Source organism: Suncus etruscus, chromosome 19, assembly GCF_024139225.1.
Source record: "Suncus etruscus isolate mSunEtr1 chromosome 19, mSunEtr1.pri.cur, whole genome shotgun sequence".
Classification (NCBI taxonomy): Eukaryota; Metazoa; Chordata; class Mammalia; order Eulipotyphla; family Soricidae; genus Suncus; species Suncus etruscus.
The window spans coordinates 35,584,407-35,597,791 of record NC_064866.1 but is presented as its reverse complement, the minus strand read 5'-3'; the positions used below and the strand labels follow the sequence as shown (position 1 = coordinate 35,597,791).

The 13,385-nt window shown below is 36.5% G+C and overlaps 1 protein-coding gene across 1 annotated transcript; it reads right to left on the bottom strand.

The window, feature by feature from the left end:
- Positions 1 to 4,580: 4,580 nt before the first annotated feature.
- LOC125997379 (ubiquitin-conjugating enzyme E2 B-like) lies at positions 4,581 to 5,295 on the bottom strand. The gene has a single exon (XM_049765823.1). The coding sequence runs from the start codon at positions 5,256 to 5,258 to the stop codon at positions 4,800 to 4,802; it is 459 nt and encodes a 152-aa protein (XP_049621780.1). The 5' UTR covers positions 5,259 to 5,295; the 3' UTR covers positions 4,581 to 4,799.
- Between the last annotated feature and the right edge of the window lie 8,090 nt (positions 5,296 to 13,385).

Sequence of the window (13,385 nt, the reverse complement as noted above, 5' to 3'; positions counted from 1 at the left end):
CAATTTTCATTAATAGTCTTATTCCATGTGCTTTAAAAGAAAATCATCTCTGAACCAGTCAGAGTGAATTCTGCTGGCCAAACCCTGCAGCACACATATGCTAGAAAATATTCAATCTTGTTTCTAGTAAGAGTTGGCATAATTTTTGAAACTGTTCAACCAACACAGTAAATATGAATTAAACATTTATAGTTGTATTAAATATTCGAACGATAGGAAGCAAAACAGTCTATCAAGTAATTGTACATATTTGTGCACTTATAATATGCATATTCATGAGAGCTATGTAAATATATATTTAGTCACTTCCTCTTCCATGCAGTTTAGCACTGCAGCAACTAAACTGCAGATGGTAAAAATCTTGCATCTGATTATAAGAATGGTATAATAAACTTCTTAGAATTTTTTCTCAAGAAAAGATCATCATCTGTTTGGCCATTTTGTGTGAGTACAGCAGCACTTTTAGAAGAAGAGGAAAATTTTAGAATATTCAGTTATGACAGACATCTGACAGCTGATAAGAATCTTTTTTAAAAATTTTTTTATTTTTAATTATGAGAACAAAGATGCAAAAAAAGAGGACAAGGTAAAGTTACAGTGGAAGGACAATTACCCATAACATAATTTTCAGAAGTCCCCTTGCTGATATCTTAACTTTGAACTTTCAGCCAAAGAACATTAAGATAAATAAAACAGAATCCATGTCCAATTACTTTGTCCCTCAGGTCCCCAGATTGTAACACATATAATATTTCTTAACAGCACACAAGGCAATCTAAAGCCATAAAACTTACATAACTCCTTAAACATTAGAGGCATAGTATTTTTTACATTTCCATGTACATGCATATTAGCTTAAGTTAACCTCAAATTTTAAGTGCTTTTTTTTTTTAAGGATTAGAGTCAAAGGAGCACAGTAAAAACGGTATTAGCCTGGCAATTGTTGTTTACATAGGCCCACCAATATATGAGGGGCATGGAAAGGAATAACCTTGGCCTAAATACAAAGAGACCCTACCACTGAAGTTTCCTGGCATAAGACCAACTCTAGTCTCCAGGCAAGTTAGATCATCCAATCCAAGACATTGTAGGAATCTTAAAGATAAATGGTCTTCTGATAAATATTGTTCCCCTTGGCCATTAAATTCACATTATTTTTCCTCCAGAATTTACAAAAAAGATGTTCTTGTGAGGGACTTGCATAAGACTATCCAGATTTGATTGTATAGTATTAAAATCAACCATGCATTTTTGAATGCTAGAAAGTAAAACTTATACTACTTAGAGGCTAATATGTAATTCATTAAAAAATGTCCAAATTCAGCATGATATCTATTAATATTGACATGGTTGGCATCTCACCACAGCTGTTCATTACAACTCTGGTGGGTCTTTTTTTTCTTATTCTGAGGACTTCATTGATAAGAAGATTAAAGAGAAAATGAACTTTTAATTTTTCCTTCATGTGAAACTTTCTGAGAATTAATATTTATTAAAGAAAGCTCCATTTTTGGGGTCAAAGCGGTGGCACAAGTGGTAGGGCATTTGCCTTGCATGCACTAACCTAGGACGAACCATGGTTTGATCTCCTGGTGTCCCATATGGTCTCCCAAGCCAGGAGCTATATCTGAGTGCATAGCCAGTAGTAACTAACCTCTGAGTGTCATCAGGTGTGACCCCCAAAAACAAATGCAAAAAAAAAAGAAAAAGAAATCTCCATTTACAAAGTCTCTCATACTCATACCTATTTTTAACTCATTAATTTAGCAAAGATTCTGTGGAACCCAATATGTCTCAGAAACCCACACATCTTTCTGGACTTTACAGTGTTCCTCAGAATTTTGTGGTTGTTGAGAGACAGTAGAAATAGCTTGAAAAGGAGAAAGGGTGAGGAATACTAAGAGATAACTGAATTTTTATAACCCTAAATTTGAAGTAGCTTACTTTCACTGCTCCTTATTTTAGAAAAAAATAGGCAGAAATGACACTCTTAGAGATGGATACAGGCTGCCACTTGCTAGTGATAACTATTGATCATGTGGAACTTTGTTCTTTTAGCAGCGCTGATATTTGGGAAGCAGAAGGCAGAATGGCTAGGTAGGAGGGTCTTGGACCACTGTCTCTTGGAGTTTCTTGTTTGAAGACAGAGACAATGCCTGCCACAATTTAAAACTATGAAACAACAGTTGGTTTGAGTGGACATATATATTAATATTTTTATTTAAACACCTTGATTACAAACATGATTGTAGTTGGGTTTCAGTCATGTAAATAATACCCCCTTCACCAGTGCAACATTCCTATCACCAATGTCCCAAATCTCCCTCCTCCCCACCCTACCCCTGCCTGTACTCTAGACAGGCTTTCTACTTCCCTCATTCATTCACATTGTTAGGATAGTTCAGATTCAGGTGACCTTCCTAGATTCCCCCCCGCCATTATTTAGAATAAAAGTAAAATTACTCATTATAGAAGCCAAAGGGATAGCATAGAATTTAAGGCATTTGACTTGCACGAAGCCAACATAGGTTTGATCCCCAGCATTACATATGGTCTTCCAAATCTGCCAGGAGTAATTTTTGAGTAAACATTTTATAATCCCTGAGCACCACCTGTTTGGCATAAACTTCTCATGTTCTGCTTCTCAACTATGAGACTACTTTTCTCTTCAGATCTTCATTAGAAAATTATCTTCTAGGTGGTGTCTTCCAAGATGAACTAGTGAATATTTCAATAGTTTCAACATTGTTTTCCTCTCTTTTGGTTGTTCTCTTATTTATTTATTTATTTATTTTGGCACTTACTACTAATTCACTGTACTTAAACACTTTTAATCCCCTTGTCAGGGGATAAAAAAAGTAGGTGTACTGGTTCCCAGTACAATGTACATTTTACAAATAACAGGTATTTTATTTATTTATTTATATTTTTATTTAAACACCTTGATTACATACATGATTGTGTTTGGTTTTCAGTCATGTAAAGAACACCACCCATCACCAGTGCAACATTCCCGTCACCAATGTCCCAAGTCTCCCTCCTCCCTACCCGACCTCGCCTGTACTCGAAACAGGCTTAAAAGTTTATTTTGTTTGTTGCTGTAACTTTTGAACAGTGTTAGTTGCATTATAGAGCTTAAAATCCACTGGATGAATAAATACCATATATTACAAGCATAGAAACTTCATAGAGAAGCTGGAGAAAGAAACATTATAAAGAAAAGCTACCATGTAGTCAGAGGAGAAAAAAAAAAAAACAGAAATGATACTCTGACAGTTTTCGAAAGCTCCCACTTTCCACTTTTAATATCTTGACATTTTATTTCCTGTCCCTGTAGTGTAAAAGCTTCCTTTTCCTTAATTTTATTTCAGTTTCTTGAAAAAAATGTGTTGTACAGAGTCCTTTATAGGCTTATGAACAATTATTTTTATTTTATATTTATATATTTAAATTTTATTTTATTGAAATGTGATCTAGAGAGTCTTTCATAGTTGACTACAAATATACAGTGAGTCAGGGATATTCCCATCATGATTATCAACCTTCCACCAATGGACCAAGAGACAATCCTATGAACGCTTTGCCCCTGGCCTGCCAATATAACAGGTCCATTTAAGTTTAGATTATTAAAGTTTAGATCCCTTATCTTATTTTTCTGGACTTTGGCTTGGATATTTAGTTCTGTTTTTATTTTTTCCCCAGCAGTGCATCTGAGACCACATGGCCCCCGGCTCCCAGCTTTTCTTTATTCCTTTCTTTGTAGTTTTATAGAAAAATCCAGAAATATGTGGAAATATTAAGTAATCTTTGTCCCAAGTTTCTTTAAAAAAGTAGAGGCCCTATTTAAAACATAAGCAATAAAAAGAGAATAAAGAATGCGTATGTGGCAGGGTTTTGTTTAATTGTTTGTTTGCATAGACAAAAGGAGGAAAAAAATAAATGAATAAACTTTGGCATAAAAAAGAGAGACCCTACCCATGAAGCATCCTGTCATATGTGTCATCCAAAGGTTCTTGATATACTAAATTGTCTAAACCCAAAGTCTTTCTTTGTGGTCCCAGTAAAAGTTCTTAATCAGGGTGTCATGGTCAAGTTTCTGTAGTTAGAGATCATGGTTTTAGTACAGATCCCATGTCAAAGTTAGAGTAACACAGAGTGTCTTCTCTGCATGACATTTTATCTCACTGTTAGGAGTCCCTGCCCTGAAAGCAAGTTTTTACTTTTACCAAGACATCAGGGTGTAATATAAACCAACTCTGGAGCAAGTCAATGCCAGTGCAGCATTAGGGCCTTCCCTGATAGAAGTTCAATTCCTGGAGCTGATATAGAAAACTGCGCTGGTTCCATAAATGGAATCTAAGGTTCGGGGGTGATTGACCAATGTCTGATCTTTAGAAACCTAAGCCAAGTCACTATGACAAATGTTCAGTTTAAAGCCCTACTGCAATAAAAATAATTTCTGTTCCTATCCCTATTAAATAAGAACTTTTTTTTTTTTTACAGATTTACAAAATGTGTATATTCTGTCATGAAAACTCCACACCAACATTATACACTTGGAAAAAAATACAAACAGGATATATTACAAATTTATGTAAGCAATAACTTAGTTCACACCATGCAATAAAAAGTACATTAATCAAGATACACAAGCTTTTGTAGGTTCTAAACTGAAGGACTTTTTTTTTTCTTTTCTGCAGAATCCTTAAAACCTGTGGCATTTTAAATTGGTTAGCCTTTCTACTGAGAGGTAAATTATACACAACAATGATGAAAAAGATTAACAGACCAGTTGTCTATTATGAATCATTCCAGCGTTGTTCAACAATGGCTGAAACTCTTTTCTCATATTCTCGTTTGTTTTCCTGATAAAGCTGTGCTGCCTGGCTGTTGGCTGGACTGTTTGGATTCGGTTTATCCAGCAGAGACTGAATTGATGTTAGGATAGAAGATATATCATATGTTGGACTACATCGATTCTGAAGTATATCTAAACATATGCTACCATCAGCATACACATTTGGATGAAACATTTTGGATAGGAACCTAATAGTTGGTAGTTTATTTGGATATTCTTCAGAAAATTCTATTACTAGTTTAAAAGTACCATCTTCAAAAGGTGTCCCTTCTGGTCCAAATATAACTGCATTCCACTGCATGATGTTGTTTTCAGATGGCGCACCACTAACACCCACAGGTGGGTCCTCTTGCAATCGCTTGAAATCCCGCATGAGCCTCCTCTGGGCCGGGGTCGACATGCTCCCCAGCTGCCCCCGCGGTCAGTCTGAAAGAAAAGAGTCCTGCGCACCCCCCACCCCCCCCCCACCCCCCGGCGCGGTGGCCGAATCACTGTCAAGAACTTCTTTCTATACTTAATAGTTCCCCATTTTAATGTGCCTATGCCAAAAGAAACAATGCCACATACTATTATTGCATGGAGGTAAAAATAAGAAGCTAAAATATCCTGATAACCTCATTCTAATATGAACTCAAAACCCAAGACAAACTTACCTACTAGAATTTCCTACTAAAATATCCAAACAAACAAAAAAGAATGGAAAAAAACTGCTGCTACATAAAGAGATAATAAGAATTATATCTATTAAGGAAATACATCTAAAGAAATATACGAAGGAGGTATACATGCCCCCTTTTAGTCTTTGTAAATAGTCTGGGAGGGGAAAAAATTCCAGAGCACAGCTTCAACCTGCGACATAGTTTTGTAGGCGTTGCAAAATGACTCCCAGCAATCACATATCAGGAAATGTCCTCGAGCTGGGGGGTTACTCAAAAATCATATCTGGTAGTGAACAATTCACAGTGAAGGGAAGTGAAAGAAAAGGGGCTGCCAACAGCAAATCAGCAGAACTACCAATTGAGGGAAAAATGGATGGTACTAGGGTAAAACAGTCTCATGGAATTTGTGTGAAAATAAAACGTGATAAGACCTAAATACCCAACCCAAAGTCAATGACAACAAAATCAAAAGACCCAAAGTACAAGAAGCTCTACACAAAAGGGACATATTACACTAGCAGTCTAGGGGACTAAGGGAGAAGTTATGGGATGCATGCTGGAAACTGGTGGATGGAGGTCAACATTGGTGATGGAAATGGCCCTAATTCACTATCACTATGTACCTTAAATATTACTGTGAAAAACCTGTAATTCACATTGGTCTCAACAAAAACTATTTTTAAGAAATATTTTCTGTGCCTATCCAGGAGGAAAAAAAAAAAGTAAGAGACAAAAAAGCAAAAAAAAAACAAAAAAACAAAAAAAAAAACTTTTTTTTTTCTTTTATCTAGTTTTTGTTGATTTCTTTGTTTTAGGGTGATATTGAAGTAGATGTCCACTTTTTTATTTATATATTTACTTTTTCTTCTTTTCTCTTCTTCCTTTTTGTACTCTGTCATGTTTTTTTATCTCAAGACCATGGCAAATATGTGGTGCATATCTTTATTGCTGCAATGCTCACTGGATATCTTATTTGATACTTTTTTTTGAATGATTGTGGTGTTTCACCTTCTTTTTTCCCCTTTGTCTCTCAAACCGAGGATGAGAGCCTCTAGAAGGACTCTGCCCATTGTCAGTGTAGTTGACTTTTACCCCATTTTATTATTTATCTCTTCCTCAAATAAAACCACATAACTTAAACTATCTAGTCCCACCTCCCAATCAGAAGGGGAAATAATGGAGGTACCAAAACCAAGCAGTTATAAGATCACTAAGTAATAAACTAGACACAGAGGGGACCACTCATTCTAGCACTCCTTGGAGTGAGGGTGTAGGATATGGGAGGCAGGATGGGAACAGAGGTGGAGGGAAGACAATTCGGCGATGGGAATTCTCCTGATTCAATGTTAATATGTACCTGGAATATTACTGTGAATGATATGTAAGCCACTATGATTAAAATAAAAATTATATTTAAAAAAAAGGAAAATCTTAAATTGGGACAAATTATAGATTGGGGATGAGAAAGGATAGAGAAGGATTTGTAAAGTGGTAACTGGATGTTGGGGGAAGGAGGGGTTATATCTAACAGGGGGAAGGACAATATATAACATTGACAGACATTATGTATATTACATATAAAAATTAGACAGGCATTGAGGTGGCCAACACATATATTCATGCACACACATAGACAGACACTGAGGATTGATCCATGAATTACAGTTGAAAAGATGACCCAGGTGGAATGGGACAGAAAACTTAAAATTATAAAGCCAGAAACTCAGATGTTAAAATATTCCACTTCTTTCTTTTATTTTTTATTGTGGACCATGTGAACTACAAGTCTTTCACAGTTATATTTAAGGTATATAGTGACAGTGAATAGGGCCATTGCCACCACCAGTGTTGTCCTCTGCCCATCCCCATTCTTAACATGCATTCCATACCTCCCCACTTTGCATCCTGGACTAATAGTATAACAGGTCCATTTTGTTAATTACAAGTCTTTCACAGTTGTATTTTAGGCATATTAGGTGAATTAGGGCCATTTCCACCATCAGTGTTGTCTTCCCTCCACCAAAGTTCCCAGCATGCATCTCATCTCATATTCCATCTTTAGTCCCCTGGTTTATTGGTGTAACAGATCCATTTTATGCTTAGCTTGTTATAATTTGGGTCTCTTGGTTCTATTGTCGTTGACTTTGGCATGGTTATTTAGTTCTGACTTTTTTTTTTTTTTTCACTCAATGTATCTAAGTCCACTTGGCCCCTGGGTCCCATCCACTTTTTTTCTCTTTTTTCAATTTGTACAAAGACATGGAGATATAAGGCAAAACAAAAAATGATTCATGTTCTAAGATTCTATGGAAAAGGTGGGAGCCCCTATCTAGAAGATATGCATAAAATTTAAATGGTGGGGAAGATATGGCAAGATTATATTTTTTGCATAGATGTTAAAAGTTGGGGAAATTAGAAAGGAAATGTTCTTGGCCGAGGAGATACGGGATGTCTCTACCCATGAAGTACATTGTTATAAGTCTGACTACTGGCTCCTGGCATATTAGTTGTCCAACCCCAAGGTCTTTATGATCCCAGGAAATATTATATTCAGTTGTGGTTGTCATTATCAGTCTTCTATAATTAGAGATCTTTGTTTTTGCACAGATCCTAGGACTAAGTTGGGATGTCATAGAGCATCTTCTGATTTTTATCTCACCATTAGGTCGCAATTTAGGGATTCCTACTACCCGTAGAACAAATTGTTGTTGATTCTTCATTGTCAGTATGTCATATGAACCCATCCTGGAGCAGGATGGTGCCAGAGTGGGAATTTCATTCCTGGTGCTGGTGCAGAAAACTGTCCAGTTCTAAGATTTGGATCCGGGATTTGGGGTTGAACACTTGATACCAGATCTATTGAGACCTAACAAAACGTTCAGGGTAGAAGGAGCTTGCACTATAAAATTTATGGGTTCTTAGATAACAATTTCTTTAAATATATAAGATTTCTCCATTTTACTGTGCCTAGGCAAAGAGAAACAATGCCATATATTTCTGGTGCATTTGGGGGTAAAAATAACAAGCTAGACAGTCTCTATGACCTGGTATTGACTTGAGCCCATATTGTAAGCAAGACTTTCCTACTAGAATTTTTCTACTATGCATATAAAAAGTGGGTGGGTTGGGGAAATCTCTGAATATCAAAATAAACATTAAGAATTATAATTATTAGGGCCAGAGCAGTGGCACAAGTTGTAAGGCATCTGCCTTGCACACACTAGCTTAGGATGAACTACGGTTTGATCCCCCAGCAAGCGCTAGCCTAGGATGGTCTGTGGTTTAATCCCCCAGCGTCCCATATGGTCCCCCAAGCCAGGAGTGACTTCTGAGCTCATAGCCAGGAGTAACCCTGATTGTCATCTGGTGTGGCTGAAAAAAAACAAAAAACAAACAAAAGAATTATAACTATTGAGGAAGGGAGTCTACAGAAATATACAAAGAAAATATAGATATATCTTTTAAATCTTTTGAGATAGTCTGGGTGGGGGAAGATAAAATTCAGGACACATTTTCCTCCCACACCCTTGTTTCATGAATCTGAGATGAATTGCGGCAGTCAGGTATTAGGTACTGTACTCAAGTTGTGAGTCCTTCTGTGGTCAAATCCGGTAGCAAGCAACAGTCTACAGTGAGGGAAGAGGGAGATAAAGGAGATAAAGGGCTGAATGAGTCAGAAAGAGCGATGGTTGCAGCTTCTTCCCTGGGTGAGAGACGGGGGGGGGGGTGGGGGCGCTGAGAAGTGTCCTTTCTTTTGGGAGCTGAGTGGCAGCTGGTTGGGGCAGGAAGAAGGTTCCAGTTCCTGAAGAGTTAAGAATTGAAGGCAAAAAGGATTAAATAGGGAGAGATAATGGATCAGATTTGAGGGATGAGAGGATAGAAGAGGGCTTGTAAAATGGTGAATGGGAGGGAGGCTGTAAGATAATATATAATGGGGACATATACAGAATGGGCTGGGATTATGTACAATACACATTAGATAAACAGGAGGAGTCCACCACCTACACACTCAACCACACATATAGACAGACATTGAGATCCATTTGTAGTCTGCAGTTGGAGGACTGACCCTTATGGAAAGGGTCAAAGTGATTAAAAAATGGGCCGGGACATTGGGTGAGATGTTTTCTAATTTCTAGCCACTTCATCAATGGTGGGAGTAAATTGTGCATGGAGCATTTTAAGATAAATATGACTTTTATGTCTAGAGTACCAAGCAATATGGCAGTGAGCACTACAAGAGGCGTCTACCCAATGTAGTATCATCTACCATGTCTTGTTCATCCAGATTCCTTTCCTGAAAAACTGACAGTGTGGGCATTATAATATAATAAAAATATTTTAAATTGAAAAGAAAATAATTTGCAAAAACATACTCAATGAATGGGGCCTGTGTCAAAAGTCTATTGTGTGCAATAGAAACCTTTTTCATTGGTTTCGATGAACATAAGCATTAGTTTCTAATAGCAGACATAATCAAAAGGGAATGGATAAGTTAGAGTATTTTTCAATATATTGTGATAACAAGCACTGTATTTGGAGTCTAATAAGATAGAGTACTGAAATGCAAAATTAGGGTGACAACCTATCTCTCCAGGAACCACTGTGAACAAATAAGTTGAAGAGTTATTTTAGACATTATAAAATTGAGACACTAAAACATTCTAATAGTGAGCACTGGAGTGGGAGTTTCTGGTTTTCAAATGCATTTTGCACCTTTTTCTGTAGATAAAAACATTACCACATTATTATAGACCTCTGCAGTGAGAAATTATTGAACACCTATTCAATCTAAACAGCTGTTTTCATTGTAGATTTTTTTGTAGTATAAAAGAGTAAAGACTGTGTATTTTCCACTTGATTTGTTCCCTTTTCCTTGCTATACCCTGGCCCCAGCAGTGTTTGGGAAATCTACCATTTATAGCATTGTGTTTAAATACCACATATAAGTAATATTATTCTGTTCTTCTACAATTGGCTTATTTTATTTAACATATCTTCTAGTTCCATCCATGTTGCTGCAAATTGCATGATTGTATCTTTTCTTTCTGCTATGTAGTATTCCATTGTGTATATGCATCACATCTTCATGCACTCATCTGTTGTTGGATATCTAGATTGATTCCAAGTCTTAGCTATTGTACTGAAGTGCTTCAATGAATAGCGGTGTGCATACATACTTTTGGACGAATGTTCTTTTTTAATCCTGGGAATAGATATACAAGAGCTGGATCGCTGGGTCATATGGTAGCTCAATTTTGAGTTTACTGAGAACCCACCAGACTGTGTTCCATAGGGGTTGGACCAGGCAGCATTCCCACCACAAGTGGATGAGTGTTCCTTTCCTACAACATCCCCACCAACAGAGATTGTTCCCATTATTTTTGACATGTGTCATCCTCACTGGTGTAAGATGGTACCTCATTGTTGTCTTGATTTGGATTTCCCCAAGGATAAGTGATGTTTTTCACATATCTCTTGGCCATCTGTTGGTCTCCCTCAGAGAGTTTTCTGTTCATTTCTTCTCTCCATTTTTCTATCTTCTAAGGATCAACAGTAGTAACTCTTCTCTGAATGGTTGATAAAATTCACCAGTAAACACATCTGGTCCTGGACCATTTTGGGAATTTCTTTATTACTGTTCAATTTCCTTACTTGTTATTGCCTGTTTAATCTTTTCACTTATTTCTCAGTAAGTATCAAGAGATAATATTTTTCCAGAAATCTGTCCATTTCTTCTAGATTCTCTAGCATAACTGAGTATAGTTTTTCATATTGGATTTCTTGACTTTCTATTGCAACCTCTTTCCTTTTTATTTCTGATCCTATTTGTTTGAGTATTTTCCCTTTTTTCCTTTGTGAGTTTTGCTAGTGGTTTGTCTATCTTGTTTATTCTTTCAAAAACTAGCTCCTGGTCTCATTGATTCTTTGTATTGTTTTCTTTGCTTCTATATTGTTGGCTATTGCTCTGGTTTTTATTATTTCTTTTCTTCTATGCTTGTTTGGATTCCTTTGTTGTTGGTTTTTACAGAGGTTTAAGGTGTGCCTTTAGGTTTTAGATTTTTCATTTTTTTCTTTCCTAATGTATGCCTAATGCATGTTATGAGTTTTCTCCTAAATTAATGCTTTTTCTGTGTTCCATATATTTTGGAAATTTGTTTTTTCATTATAAATTGTTTCAATTTGTTTTATTTCCTCTCTGATCCAACTGTTTCTGAGCAGCATGTTGTTTAGTCCCCATGTGTTAGATTTTCTACACATTTTCTATCTACAGTCAATCTTGATCTCCCTTGCATTGTGGTCTGTTTTTGACATTATGTAGGTTAGACTTGTATCCTAAAATGTTATCTATCCTGGAGAAAGTTCCATGTGCATTTGAGAAAAATGTGTATTCTGCTTTTTTGAGGATGAAAGTCCCTGTATACATCCATTAGGGCTAATTCTTCTAGTTTCTTACGGCTTTGCTAGTGTTTCACCTAGTAGATCTTTCTAGTGGTGATAATGGGGTGTTGAAATCTACCACTACTATCAAGTTTGTGTCCATATTTTTCTCTAAGTTTGTGACCAAAAGCCTTACATATTTTGCTGGTGCATAGACATTGGTCAGAGTCAGTACTTCTTGGTCTATAATTTTCTTGATCCATAAGGAGTGTTCAATTTTGTCTCTAAGTACTTTCTTGAGGTTGAATGCACTTTGGTCTAATATGATTATGGATGCTCCAGCTTTTATTTTTGTTTTCCAGTGGCTTGGATAATTGGTTTCCATTCTTATACTCTGAGCCTGTGTCTATCTTGAACTTTTAAGTGTGTTTCCTGCAGGCAGCAGATGTCTGTGTTTTGTTTCCTGATCTAACCCACTATTCTGTGCTTTTTGATGAAACAGAGTAGTCCATTGAAATTTGAGAATTCTATTGACAAAAAGAACTGTTATGCCATTATATTGTGTAGGGTTGTTGTTGTTACAATGAGGAATTTGGTTTGGTAATTGCTCTTTAAATAGTTCATTTAGGGTCCGTTTTGTTAGCTCAAATATTGTGAGTACTTTTATTTGTTCGAGAATGTTTTAAATCCTCCCTCCCGGGCCGGGCGGTGGCGCTAAAGGTAAGGTGCCTGCCTTGCCTGCGCTAACCTTGGACGGACCGCGGTTCGATCCCCCGGTGTCCCATATGGTCCCCCAAGCCAGGAGCAACTTCTGAGCACATAGTCAGGAGTAACCCCTGAGCGTTACTGGGTGTGGCCCAAAAACCAAAAAAAAAAAAAAAAAATCCTCCCTCCCATATAAATGCGAGTTTTGCTGGGTTCTGAACTCTAAGTTGAAAGTTTTTTCATACAGTAGTTTGAATATATCATTCCACTTTTTTTCCTGCTTAGATAGTTTCAAATAGAAGACCTGGTTTAATTCTTATATTCTTTCCTTTATACTTGAGGTTTTTCTTCTACCTTACTGCTGTAAGGAGTCCATTTCTTCCTTTATTTGTGCCATTTCGAATACAAAATATCTTGTTGTTGTTCTGTTAGGGTCTATTTTGTTTGGTACTTTTTTGCCTTGTGGATTTGTAAAGAAACCTCTTTCCCAAGTGTGGAAAATTTCTCTGTTTTTTTTTTTCCCTCACTAGTTATTCTTCACTTTCCTGTTTTTTCCCCCCTTTTGAGATTATTATAATTTGGAGATTATTTCTATTGTCCTTGTTCATTAAGTACCTTCCATTTCTTCCCAAGTTTTGTATCTCCTTTCTTTTTTGCTTCTTTATCACTGTTGGCTTGTAATTTGTCTTCAAGTTTATCTATGCTATTCTCCACCTGTGTAATTCTATTATTATGGCTTGCTGACATGTTTTTAATTCCTTCAGTTCCATTTGTAAATATTC

Excerpts from the sequence above, each read along its gene's own strand:
- LOC125997379 (XM_049765823.1), bottom strand. The coding sequence starts at position 5,258 with ATGTCGACCCCGGCCCAGAGGAGGCTCATGCGGGATTTCAAGCGATTG.